The sequence below is a fragment of the Epargyreus clarus genome, unplaced genomic scaffold (assembly GCF_041222505.1).
Source record: "Epargyreus clarus isolate Ecla_fem2 unplaced genomic scaffold, WU_Ecla_fem_2.2 ptg000011l, whole genome shotgun sequence".
Classification (NCBI taxonomy): domain Eukaryota; kingdom Metazoa; phylum Arthropoda; class Insecta; order Lepidoptera; family Hesperiidae; genus Epargyreus; species Epargyreus clarus.
The window spans coordinates 46,960-61,949 of record NW_027332219.1 but is presented as its reverse complement, the minus strand read 5'-3'; the positions used below and the strand labels follow the sequence as shown (position 1 = coordinate 61,949).

Sequence of the window (14,990 nt, the reverse complement as noted above, 5' to 3'; positions counted from 1 at the left end):
CGGGTGGGTCCGATTCACGATAATTTGGACCCAAACTATATGACTCATAGTTACTCTAATACAACAACAAGAAGACGTTGATACAACAGAATTCATTATTAATAATTTTAATTAATCTTAAGATTTACCGTACTTCAGGCTTTTACAATAACATATTTACTAACTTTAACCTGCTATTAATTATGACGGCCAGATAAAGTGATTAATTTATCATACTGTCTGGACAAATTAGGTATTATACATGATAATCAGTCATTATATATAATAGCTATTTGATCACTTTGACTGTAACACAAAAACTGTCATCCCAATACACACTGACATCATCGACACATTAAATTGTTTACATTGAACTGACTGTAATCATTATTAATATGTATGACGACGATGCAATATATATATTTTTATACTTAAGCCTAAAGATAAAGCAGACGTACTACCTGATGGAAAGTAGTCAACGTCGCCTATGAACATTTGCAACACCAGGGGAGTCGCCAATGCATCGCCGGCTTTGAAGGAGAGCTCTTTTGGCACCTTTTTTGAAGAGCCCCATGTCATAGCGCTCCGGGAATACCTCAGGAGGAAGTTCATTCCACATCTTGCACGTTCGTGGCAAGAACGAATTAATAATAAGATTAATAAGTATTTTTAATAGGAAGATAATATGTATATTGTATATTGCAATACTCAAGCAGAGTGCATTAATTAAATTATTATGCATTGGCATAAAAGATTTTACATTGGCATAGAAATTGAATTTGTATTGACGGTTTACATAAAATCAGACAGACTTATTACCAATAAGTAACAACTTTGTGACACGTCTTTTCCTACCCAATGCACCATATTGTTACATATAATTGAATTATTATCGATGAAAATTTTAAAGTTACATGAAAATAACATATCGCGTCGTGATCGTGTCGTTCCCGCAGGTTGCAAACGAGCCTCGTAAGTCCCAGCGGTGTAGAATATCGTATGTTAATTCTATGCGAGGAGTGGTTTACGGCTGTGTCCTTAACAATCGCTTCACGCACACATGTATAGCTGTACTAACACGTAATATATTTCAAGTACCTACTTATGAACCACATCTGCATATAACTCTACTAGTAGTTAATTGTACTACCTATTTTCACATACCCGCGTGGCGGAGCGGTCACCATACCTGTCTGACGCACAAAGGGTCCCGGGTTCGATCCCCGGCCAGACAGATATCTAAATAATGAATTTCGATTTTTGTTTCTGGGTCTGGGTGTTTGTGTATTTGTCTATGTGTGTGTTCATGGCACCCACGACAAAAGGAATCTTAGTGTGGAGCTCCGAGTATAGAAAACGCTTGGTAATCTTATGTCGACAACCCATTACTGTACCACTGCTAAGGATAAGGCCATAGTCCACGGCGCTGCCCAGTGCGTTTTGATAGACTTCACATACCGTTAAGAACTTTTCATTAAGGTCTCTCAGGTATGCAGGTTTCTTCACGATGTTTTCTTTAACCGTTAAAACAAGTGACAATTAATTTCTAATACTCACATATAACTTGAAAAATCAGAGGAGTGCTTCGAATCTCGGATCCCTAAGCCCTGAGGCTGAGTTTCAACCGCTAATAAATGGGGATCGCCATACAAGAATCCCCTATATTTCGGTGGTTTTCGCTATATCAACTGTAATATATAGACAGTTCAAATTTTTACTTTCTATGACTTATATGATAACAAATAAAAAACAAATGATTTTTTGTAGTACGGAACCCTTCCTGTGCCAGTTCGTCTCACACTTGGCCAATTATTTTTAATGTACCTCAATGATCCGGGCCAAATAATCATATTTGTTCGCCTTAAAGCTGTTAATTGGGCTACTTTTTCGTTTTCATACACACGATAATGTACATACGAGTTTCCACGTAACATATAAAATCGTATATTTAAGAATGTGAGTTGACGCACTCGAGATGGTCCCGGAAATGACGCATTATGTGAACCGGAAGTTACCCACATTTGTTACCGTCAGCGAGATGGCTCGCTGTTCATATCATGGAGGGTACCCTGCAACCCTTACACGACTGTACGTCAAGCTTCGTAGACTGAGACCGCCAGTGTTTTATAACTTTACAGGTAGAACCCTATGTGGTTCGAATCCGGCGGCACCACCGCCACACCTATTTCTGCCTAACAACAGCAGTGTTAAACGCTGCTGTGTTCTGGTTTGGGTGTAGTAAGGGAAACATACTTTCCGAGGCTTTCAGCTTAGTCCTAAGGGGTAGCTGCGCATCTGTGGCCGACCTCAGGTGGGAATATCTAATTCTATATGGGGTTGATTTCAGATGTCCATGGGCGGCAGTAGCCTGAGAGTTCTACCTTTAAATTATCACTATGAAATTGAGTACATACTTACTGTAAGAACTTTTACACCTTCAAATGAATTAATTTCGTTATTTGGAGAAACGGAGCATTGTTGGTATTGCGAGCAATCCGAGCTCGCGGTTATTATGTGCGCCGATGGGCACATTTTCCATTTTCCTTGAAACCGCCGAAGTAGCTTAGGGTACCTTCACGTTATATAAGAGACAGCGGAGGAGAGTTTTTGTAAGATAAGGTTTTAAACTTATAGATGCAGTTAATAAAATTAAACATATTTTTTATACAGTAGACTAAATAGATATTTTATAACATTATAATAATATATAGATCATTGACATCTGTTAGAAAACTTAAAGCCATCCAGAAGCTCTAACTAAAAATAATAACGGATACATATCTCATATACCTAGTTTGCCACGTAGCTTTAAATGTAGCACTCGTAGAATAGATTAAATATAAATTTTAGTCATATTATTTGCTTTAAACGAACATAAACGAGACATGGCAGTATCTTCTGTTATTCGATTCCTATGATACCGCCGTTACCTATTTCAAACATATACGTATACTAAATAACAGCATTGTTAAGCGCCGCTGTGTTCCTATTTGAAATGTGTTTTAGGGAGACCTAAAATATGTATTTATATGAGACTTTCTTTAATTATAATTGTAGATATAGAACCGTGTGACAGACAGACAGTAAAAGGGAGGCTTAGTAAAAGTGCCCCGTTTTTACTTTTCGTGTACGAAAAAAACCAAAATTACTAAGACCGTTCCGCTTATGCCACAATATCGCTCCGCTTGTCACCGTGTATTGCCACATTACGATGAAGCAAGATGATTGAAACTGGCGTCGCGATGACAGATTACTGCGGCATTCGTCACACCGGAATGAATGCAAAGAATATTGTTTTGTTGGCGAAATAATGGTATAACTGCTCGTGGTTTGATTAACGCTTGTTAATAAACAATCCAATTTTTACTGACAAGGATCGAAATTCTAGTAGAAAGAAATTTATCAAATGCTGATTTTTAGTAGGAAGGACTTCTCAAATGACTATCTTTGAGAATTTCTGGTAGAAAAAAAAATGTCAGATGATGATCTTTGACAATTTCACATTCTTTCCCACTGTATCCTTAGTATGAGGTTTTACGTTTTTACGAAAATGACTGATTTAGTATGTGTTTACTTATTTCTCATACATTTCCAATCAGTTCCGATACAGTCCTCTAAAGACGATTATTGGAAATGTATGGGTAAATACGTAAACAAATACAAAATCAGTCATTTTTTAAAAACGTAAAAAATCATACTAAAGCTACTGTAGTTTATAATTTAAATCCACATTCAACACCCAGCTTTATTTTAGAAATCATTTAAGCACAGCCATATTTTATCTAAAATAAATCCTGGATGTGCCTACGTACATTAATCAAAAGCGATTCATGTATACAAAGTTTGAATGTTAGCGAGAACTCGAGTGATTGAATAGAATGTCACGATGACAGATTACTGCGGGGGTCCGGGGGGTCCGGGGGTCGGGGGGGTCGGGGTCCGGGGAGCGGGGGTACAGGGGTAGAGGGGGTTTATAGGCTGCTAATGTGCCTAAGTACGTTTTAAATCTATCTTTACATATTTTATGTCATAGACATAACTAACGCCCCTCTTAGTATCTAAAGGGTGGACATAATTTAAATATATTATTGAAGAATGATCAAGCATAAATATGGTTTAAAATAAACAAGAAACGTAGTAGAACAAGTATGGTCCGATCGGGGAGATACCTTTTTTTTCTCGAGGGGGAAACCTTCAAAAGGTACCCGGTGCCGTGGGAGCGACTCAGGGTTATGTGGGACTTTTACCGCACTAAACCCAACCCCAGGTGGCCGTCCTCAGCGCTGCGTAGAGGACTCCGGGATCTCCAAAGGAACGTGACCCGAGTCCTCTCAACGCACTGGGCCTTCGGGCTCCGCCTAGATGAGTTTGTATCACCACACCGTCCGGTGTATACGACGGTATGCGACCGATACATTAGCACTAGCCAGGCGGTTCGAGATCCCACTTTTGCCGCCCGCAACCTCGGAAGCCCCTTTTAGTCGTCTCTTTCGTCAGGCAGGGGATACCGTAGCCCTGTTCTGGTCCCTGAACTACCGGAACAGGACCGGGCAGATACTTACTGTCGACATATGTATCTAGATGAAGTAGTTCTTGCATTTGGAAGAGAAAGGATGCCAGATAACTTACATTTAAAGCGACCATCTTAGTGTCAGTGGTAGCAACATTAGCTTCAAGTACTAGGACCTTTTCTATATCCTATTTTACAATCAATGGAGGCCTATGACCACATACCAGGTGGACTGCATGCTATTTTCTTCTAATTTAGTTATTCATTGTTATAGCGGACACAGCAACACACACTGTCAAAAATTTAAAGTGTCTTTCTATTACGGTTCAAGAAATTAAGTGTTGTGATAGACGGACAGCCGATATTAGTATATTGTGTTGTTTGTAATAATTATGATATATATACGTAACTGACTAATAATTTGCATGCCGACGAGCCAAGATAAGAGTACTGTATATAATTTTAGGAACGATTGTACCTTATTCTAGCAAATAAAGATATATGAATATGGAGGAATAGGGTCCCCCTTTGACCCTTAGGGCAAATAAACCCTAAAAATCAATGAAACAACACTTTAAAATTCAGTAATTTGCGCACACACGAATTTTATTTCATTTCTGAAATCGTTTTCTAAAGCAAATGTTATTCAAGTGTCTTAAACAGACAACTTGTCATCTTAAACAGACAACTTTAATTAACAATTATTGCGACAAATAATTAAATATGCGGAGAAGCGCCACCAAGCGGAGTTTGCGCGAAACTTTAAAGCTACCCTGAATATCTAAGTTTGTTTTTACGCCGTGGGCTCAGTGCCTGGTGGTTTAAGTAGGGGTTCGGTTTATTTTTTATACTTATTTTATTTTTATTTACGTTTTAACAATTAATTAATAAAATTAATCAGGAATAACATGTGTTCCACTCCAAAATAAAGCATATAATGGTGAGTTGACTCTACAACGGTGAATCGCTAATATTTTATTGTTTTATCAATTTTACTAAACTTTAGAACTACATGTTCTAGGAAATACTATTTTTTATCTATTATTATTTTCTGTTTGTCAGTGATAGCCTAGTGGTTAAGAAACTCGGCCTCTCGATCGAGAAGTCCGCGGTTAAAATCTCAGGCACGTACCTCTGATTTTTCAAAGTTATGTGCGTATTAGAAATTAATTATCAGGTGAAGGAAAACACCGTAAGGAAACCTACACGCCTGAGAGATTTATAAAAAAATCATGTGAAGTCTACTAATAAGCACTTGGCCAGCGCGGTGGACTCTGGCCTAATCCATCTCACAATGAGAGGAGTCTCGTGCACAACAGTGGGACAATAATGGGTCGATGTTAATGATTTTCTGTCTAATAAAAACATTATTGTCTACAGGTTTGAATAGGTAACAGAGAGTCACTTGCGCACAGATCCAAGTCATCAGGAGTAGTAGCCGCATCTGTGGCCTCTGTGGCCGACTTCTGGTAGATCTCTCCATTATACCTGGAGATGATTACAACGACTCCACTACTATTACACTACTACTACTATTTTAGTATTACGATTACTGTCTGGACAGCATGCTTGTTTGTTACTTCTATTTACAAAACATATATTTCTGAGAAAATAACTAAAGATCTCACTGCTACTTTCACAAAAAATCTCTCACAAATATTTCGGTTATTGAGCATCTTCTGCCGTGAATTGTTTGTTTTTCATTAACGAAGTGAAGGCCGACACAAACAGCGATCAAGTCACGCAATCCGCGACAAGAAACCATTTAAAACAACACTATTTGTCACAGAAGCGGTCGATTTTAACATTCAACTAGAAGCCCTATTCCGACCGCGTAACCACTATAAGGACTCGACACGAAACTTTGCGAAAAATAATAAATTGTGAGATGAATTTTCTTGGGTCCTATTAATTAAACTGTTCTAAAATACACTTTATTCGAGCTCGTTTGGAGTTAATTTCGAAAGCAACGGCACGGAGCAATGACATCCAGTTCTGTATTCAGTAAGTATAGTAACGGACTGTATAATTAATTGTAACCAGAGTAGAGCGGTTGTTATTTTCCGCTAGTCTGTTTTCATAATGCGTTTTGACTTATTAACTTTACACAAAGCCAAAGAGGCATTCCTTGTAATTTCGTCCCGTCTTGTTCATGTATCATAATCGTTTTACTCGAAAACTGTTGAACTATACAGTTAATAAAATTAAAATAGAAAAATCAGAGTCGAATTCGAAACAGGTGATTCTGTTCCATTACTATTTGTTATCAAAACAGCTTTGGTCCAAAACTCATCCAGAGATAGGCTTCTGAATCACGCTATCGAATTTTTCGCAATACCTTACATATATATGTACAAACTCTGAACTGAGTTTGTTGGAGCACGGCCCATCTCCAGGCATGATACCTATCTTAACCTAGCCAGGCCTATACCCTTTGCCAAATATCTATACAAGTACATTTTTCAAATTTTAAATATCCATCTATTACGATTCAAAACATAAACCGAACGCAAAAAATCGGATCTCTATATGAGGACCCCGCATATTTAGGATAATGGTTGAATTTCGATCACTGGGCTGCTTAAAATTAATGAGCAAAATAACTAAATTATATCAGACAAAAGTTTACTTTTAACTATTCGGAGGTAGGCGGAGGTGGTGCGACTAATTTCCCGAAACTCGACAACGGAAAACCATTAGTGGCGAATTCTGAAGTAAATACTTGTGTAATGAGTTGACGAGTTCAAACTTTGTTGTTGTAGGCGCAGCGTAATTATTTCTGAGGTGGAAATTCTTGTGGACGTTGCTTCGTGGTTCCTTCACCGAAAGCTATCAGGCTTATATAACGCACTGTGGTTCGACTCCGGCGGCACCACTGCCACACCTCTCTGCGTAATAACGGCAGTATTAAGCGCTGCTGTATTCTTCTTTGAAGGTTTTTTTTTATAGGAATAGCAGTCGAGCATACAGTCCACCTGATGGTAAGTGGCTACTGCCGCCCATGGACATCTGTAATCAACCCCAGATAGGATTAGATATTCCTACCTGAGGTCGGCCACAGATGCGCCGCTACCCCTGAGGACTAAGCTGGAACGCCACGGAAAAGTCTGTCTCCCTTACCACACCCTTCAAAGCGGAACACAGCAGTGCCTAACACTGCTGTTATTAGGTAGAAATAGGTGTGGCGGTGGTGCCGCCGGAGTCGAACCACAAAGGGTTCTACCACCATCTAAATGTAGACACACTTTTCCGAAGCAGTCCAGCTTAGTGCGCGGGTAGCGGCAAATCTGTGGTCGACCTAATGTAGAAATCTAATTTTATTTAGGGTCAATAATTATAGTTAATCAAATGTAATTATTCAAAATAGTATCTTTAGTTGCTTTCATTTGACCCGGCATATACGACTTACGAGTATTTGCGCATATTGCGGCAGACGACCTGCAATTATCCACAAAATGTACAACTGATATAACATTTACAGGTTATATTAGACATGCTAATAAAATGAATGAAATCATAATTATGTATAAATCACTTGAAGCTCAGATTTATAAGAGCACTTGAAGTGTGTTGGGCCAAGTTAAGAAGAAGCAGGCACGCGAATTTGCCTATTTATAAGCGCGTTTTTGTTATCCGTTTATCTGGTCTATTTTCATATAATTATGTTTTGATACTTATTATGAAGTAATACATAATAGGTATTTCTATATAATAGGTGTTTGAGTTTGGCGTGTCTAAATTTACCAAACAGAATAGTGACACAATTCTCTAAGATTTCAATGCAACTTTTTACATTTATCCTTTAGTTGTTTACCTGAAATAAATATAGTAAATAATAATAAAGGTACTCACCGTAGAAGAACGTGAAAAAGAGAAGGAGCGCGCGCATGGTGCGGGCGGGGAGGGGCGAGTGCGGGGGGCGCGCGCGCGCTGCTCATCTCGAGGGGGGGAGCATCTGTGGACAAGGGAACTGATCATTATCTATATCATCATCATATTCAACCCATTATTGTCCCAATGCTGGACACAGGTCTCCTCTCAGAATGAGAAGGATTAGGCCATAGTCCACCGCGCTGGTCAGGCGCGTATTGGTAGACTTCATATACGTTGAGTTATACAGGTTTCCTCACGATGTTTTCCTTCGCCGCTTAAGCAAATGATAATTAATTTCTAATTCGCACATAAATTGCGTGCCTGGGGTTTGAACTACTTTAAACCTCGGACCCTTCGACCGAGAGGCCGAGTTTCCTAACCACTAGGCTATATATCGTTATCTATATATGTATATAAAATCATTGTCTGATCAAGTGATAATCTTTAGTAAAGTTGTTATGCATGAGCCCACGAAGGTTTGTGAGTTGGTGTGTGGTGAATTTTCGATAAATGGCGTCACTGTCATGCTAATGAAGGTACAAATTTTCAGTTATATGTAGGTCATGTTATTTTTTTAAAGGGCCAAGCCGCGGCCTCTACTAATTTTTTATATAAGTTTGATATAACAAACGAAGAGATACGTACAGACTATTTGATGGTAACTAGAAATGCCATCCATGGACATCTGTAATCAACCCGAGATAAGATTAGATTCCAACCTAAGGTTCCAACAATAATGAGTTATTATCCCTGAGGACTAAGTTGGAATGCCGCGGGTAAGTATGTCTCCCTTACCACACCTCTCAAACACAGCAACGCTGAACACTGTTCTTATTAGGCAGAAGTGTTGCGGTGGTGCCTTCGGAGATGAACTACATATGATTATATCACCTTTTAAATGGTAATTAAAATATGCAATATAATTATTAACAAGTAATTAATTAAAAAATCAAAAAACCCGACTGCACTATAAAAGCTGAAGTAGAATTTCCAAAAACGGAGAAATAGGCGTTTTATTATTTTAATCCAGAAAGCCAAATACAAAGTTTCATAGTAGGTATCTGCTTCAAAAACAAAATATGTTCTAACAATATTATCCTATTTTGTCCTCGTAGCGCTCATTTACGCTATATAAAGAACCTATGATTAAAATTCCAGCACTGTTAAGTTCAGCGGTTTCCCTTTGCATCTTTATCACAGCAACACTACTCATTTAGTCAGACAGTCATCTCGATGAGTTATACATATGTATATATTATATAACGTATGTGTAATCTCTTTTAAGTTCCTTTATTTTGATATCCTACTCGATAGGTTTAGTTATCTTTTTTTAAAACGTGTTACTATTTCGCAAAAGCAATCCACCATTTACGCTCTATAAAATATATAACTTCAGTAATTCAAAGTTCCAGTCATTATTTTACCTCGTATTGGATATAATTTCATTATTTTTATCCAACAAGCTAAATACAAAATTTCATAGTGTTTGCTTCAAAATTGACGATTGTTTTAATGAACTTTTAACCCTTATTTTACCCTCTACGGGGTTAATTTTTCGGATGGGGATAAACAGACCTGTCCTTGTTCCTATCCAGAAAGCCAAATACAAAATTTTGTAGCAGTTGCTTCAAAATTAAAGGATTTCAAAAAAACCGTTTTCCCCTTTTTTACCCTCTTAGGGGTAGAATTTCCAAAAGGCCTTTCTTAGTACTTATTTACGCTATATAGTGAACCTTTGTGCAAAATTTCAGAACGCTAAGTTGAGCGGTTTTGGCTGTAGTTTGATTTCTAAAAACTGAAAAAGTCATTTAATTAGTCTGTCAGTCAGTCATCTTACTGTTTTATATATATACAAATATGTTTTTATAATCTACGTTTAATTTACTTTGATTTGATACCCCACTCGATAGGTTCCGTAAACTTTTTTTTTTAAATGTGTCACTATTTCGCGCCAAAAATTCGCCCTTTTGATTTTTTTTTTCTAACACCTATCTAAGGACACTCGGGTCATAGAGACGAATATAATGACACCTTAACTGTCGAAATGTATCCAGCCGTTTGTAAGATCGATTCAAATAAAGAAAGACAAACATACAAGATACGCGCGAAAAACATAACCCTTCCTTGGCAGTCGGGTAAAAACTCACAGGTATAGTAGTAATTAATATATAAAGAGTTAAAGCTTTTTTGTACTTTGCTCAAGCCTAATGTTGATATGGCAGATACTTTGTGGAATCAAGTGCACACCGTTGGTTTTAATATGTTTTCAGTTATTTTATTTCCGGAAAACTAAAACTACCCATATATGAAATCTTACGTTACAAAACAGGCTAAGAACCCATAAAAGAATTTCGATCTGTAAATCCAAACTAAATCTGGCATGAGCCTATAAATGTTGACCATCGGAAATCGAACTTTAGACTGGAGCCTTAGGTCACACAGTCCCCTGCAGGCAGTGACAATGCAGGTTCCAGCTCCAGGCGTTATCTCACACGTCCCATAAAATATTGTTTCGATTGCGTCAATTCTACTACATTTATATATCTATGCCAAAATCTATTCGGGGTGACAGTTGAATTTGAATCTTATGTCGTTAACATCAAGTCCAATTTCGTTCGACGCTCATAACGTGTTAGGATGCTGCGATACTACATCTCCCGGGAGAATACTTTGATATCGTAAAGGCATAAAGGTTTTTGATACTCACGAACGAATCTGAGCTTTATTGTAAGATCTTAGAGCGGATTTTCACGTAAGGACATATAGAGTCAAGACTTTTTGAAAATAAATTCAAATAAGTATAGAAAACAGAATGGAACGTAAGGCAACACTGAAGCCTGTTAAAAGCAGCACAAGACTCAATTTTCCTTGTCCAACAATCGCAATAAGTCTCTTCGGAAACAAGCGATCCCAGAAGAATACAGTAGCTTCATGATACGTATTATAATGTCGCGAAATAGGAACTCATACTATTATAAAATATTGAACCTTATTTTTGAGAAACTCAGATCTATTTTCACTCAAGCGTGCTTTAGAGTTAAGCCGTTTCTTGTAGGGTAGTTGTATATTCGCATGTGTATGGAGGAAGGAAGTGTTTTGCGAAGTTCCTGGCAGTTATCGAGGCATTCAGCTAGTTCGGGGCGCGGCGCCGTGGAGAAAATATACTTGGAAATTTCACATCAAAATGGATGTATACGAGAGAAAAGATAATAACCGGTAAACAATGCATTAAAGTCTAACCCAGTTTTAGGATTGGGCGAATAAGAGAAGTAATAAAACAGGCTCCAAATGTTTGAATATACGAATTATGTGCATGTATAAGACTGCTTTGTTCTTAATATTTTTCTCAAAAAACTTTATTTGATCGTCATAAAAAATAAATGATCCGCCAACTTAGAAGGTCCGCCATATTGGATTCAGAATGACGTCACTACACTAATCATCATTGTTTTCAGATATGTATTCAAAATTTTAACACAATTGTTGGAGTTAATTGTTTTAAAGTTCAATCAAGTTAAATAAAGGTTATAAAAACAACATTCGAATTATTTTAATTTTTCATAATTACTCATAAATTATTCACTTATTTAGTCGTTGCTTTCGTAACTCTTAACGTACCTATATATTTCTTGGTGTTTTATTAGTAAATAAAGTTCATTATTATTTTTATGAAATTAATTTCATTCATATTCATATTTTATTTTATTTATCATCATAGCATAGCATAGCATAGCATATCCCATTCAATTTTGTTGTATTACATAGCTCATTTATAATTTAAAATGTCTAAATATCTGAGTAAATAAATTTATTCGTAACTCTACCATAAAATAAAATTGCTGATTGTATAGAAACATGTACTAAATAATAAAGTCTTTCTTCTGTAAAGATATTTCCGTTCTACCCCGAGCTACATAATCCGCGGCGTCAGTGGGCCGGCGCCTGATAACCGCGGATTTATAGCGCGTGCTGATAGCGCCTGATACACCGTCGCCATGGCAACTCACACAGAAACACTGAGCATCTTATACGAAAGGAACTTGTTTAGTTGTTTGTGTACTGGCCGAGTTTGTTATATTTTTTGTAGTGCTAGATAGCTAGTTCTTTTATTACTTTTTTACCCGACTGCCAAGGAAGGGTTATGTTTTTCGCGCGTATCTTGTATGTTTGTCTTTCTTTATTTGAATCGATCTTACAAACGGCTGGATACATTTCGACAGTTAAGGTGTCATTATATTCGTCTCTATGACCCGAGTGTCCTTAGATAGGTGTTAGAAAAAAAAAATCAAAAGGGCGAATTTTTGGCGCGAAATAGTGACACATTTAAAAAAAAAAGTTTACGGAACCTATCGAGTGGGGTATCAAATCAAAGTAAATTAAACGTAGATTATAAAAACATATTTGTATATATATAAAACAGTAAGATGACTGACTGACAGACTAATTAAATGACTTTTTCAGTTTTTAGAAATCAAACTACAGCCAAAACCGCTCAACTTAGCGTTCTGAAATTTTGCACAAAGGTTCACTATATAGCGTAAATAAGTACTAAGAAAGGCCTTTTGGAAATTCTACCCCTAAGAGGGTAAAAAAGGGGAAAACGGTTTTTTTGAAATCCTTTAATTTTGAAGCAACTGCTACAAAATTTTGTATTTGGCTTTCTGGATAGGAACAAGGACACGTCTGTTTATCCCCATCCGAAAAATTAACCCCGTAGAGGGTAAAATAAGGGTTAAAAGTTCATTAAAACAATCGTCAATTTTGAAGCAAACACTATGAAATTTTGTATTTAGCTTGTTGGATAAAAATAATGAAATTATATCCAATACGAGGTAAAATAATGACTGGAACTTTGAATTACTGAAGTTATATATTTTATAGAGCGTAAATGGTGGATTGCTTTTGCGAAATAGTAACACGTTTTAAAAAAAGATAACTAAACCTATCGAGTAGGATATCAAAATAAAGGAACTTAAAAGAGATTACACATACGTTATATAATATATACATATGTATAACTCATCGAGATGACTGTCTGACTAAATGAGTAGTGTTGCTGTGATAAAGATGCAAAGGGAAACCGCTGAACTTAACAGTGCTGGAATTTTAATCATAGGTTCTTTATATAGCGTAAATGAGCGCTACGAGGACAAAATAGGATAATATTGTTAGAACATATTTTGTTTTTGAAGCAGATACCTACTATGAAACTTTGTATTTGGCTTTCTGGATTAAAATAATAAAACGCCTATTTCTCCGTTTTTGGAAATTCTACTTCAGCTTTTATAGTGCAGTCGGGTTTTTTGATTTTTTAATTAATTACTTGTTTATAATATAGGAGCAGCAGACGAGCATGCAGTCCACCTGATGATAAGTGGCTACTGTCACTCATGAACATTTGTAACCAACCCCAGATAGAATTAGATATTCTTACCTGAGGTCTACCACAGATGCGCCGCTACTCCAAGGACTAAGCTGGAACGCCTCGGAAAAGTATTTTGTAGTTGTGGTAGGAAGTAGCTAACTGATGTATAGAAATAATTGAGTAAAAACTAATTGACATTTTAAAATATATTTTCCTTTCTATATATTTACACAAAAAATACATTGAAGTGTGACTGTAATTACACAATGTAATCTTTTAAACTTTTAAGCAATTTCTTACCCATTTGTATGATTAATCCTAAAAAGATATCGATCTGTTTTGAGCACAACTTTCGTGCAAAATTTACCTTACGATTGTATAAAAGTTTATCATTATATTCTAGATCTAAACACCCAGACATAATTATGTTCCTGTATAAAGACACACACGACACCGGTAACACTACTCTAGGGTAAATATAAAAGCGTTCAGGAAGCTTTATTTTATTTCCAAATACGAAATTACCCGCAGAATTTGATTCAGCGCACCCTCTGATTCTAATTGACATTTCCGACATACTCTGAGATAACCGCTCTGACAGTGTGGGGTCTGGCGCATTAATCTAGACCCCCGGGACCTCTGGGACCCTCGGGAGATGCAATAATGTAACGACGACTTTTTTTGGTTTACACATTTTCGCATTTCTTTTTATGTCAATGACATGTAACTCTTTGTTCTACTGAATAGATAATTCCACAAAAAACTTATACAAAGTAATCTTAAAGTACTGAAATCCTAAACAAACCCTTCTTATCTCTCAAATACATAACTGAGTATGTACTCAGGTATGTACCTACTATGTGTGTTTAATTAAAAGTTCTGTCAATTGCTTATACTTTATACGTTTTTGACTTTGCAGTTCTTTATCGACCTTTATATGCATACCAAAATTCACAATATTTCACGATGTGGACTGATAACGATAATAATATGTGATAAAAGAAAACGTGCTGAAAAGTTGCGCGCAATATTGTGTGCTTCAGGCCACAACTAGGCCTTGTGCACTGCCGTGCGCCTAGATATGAGATTTTGAAGGCATGTTTGAAATAACAGACGAACTCACACGTACCAATTTTTTTTTTATTGTTTTTAAAATAAAATGTCTCATTCTAACAGAAAATCAGCCTCCAGTAAGAAGAGTAAAGGGTTAATGGCGATAATTAGGCGTACGCATTAATCTCGATAAATACGTCGCTATTTACA

At 36.7% G+C, this 14,990-nt stretch overlaps 1 protein-coding gene across 1 annotated transcript in view; it reads right to left on the bottom strand.

Annotated features, from left to right (window-relative positions):
* Window positions 1-14,990, bottom strand: part of LOC140745774 (uncharacterized) — a 124,215-nt gene that overhangs the window by 99,396 nt on the left and 9,829 nt on the right. Inside the window, exon 2 of the mRNA XM_073077669.1 lies at window positions 8,342-8,444. Within this exon, the coding sequence (XP_072933770.1) occupies window positions 8,342-8,378 (37 nt within the window). The 5' untranslated portion in view covers window positions 8,379-8,444. The remainder of the gene's footprint in view (window positions 1-8,341; window positions 8,445-14,990) is intronic.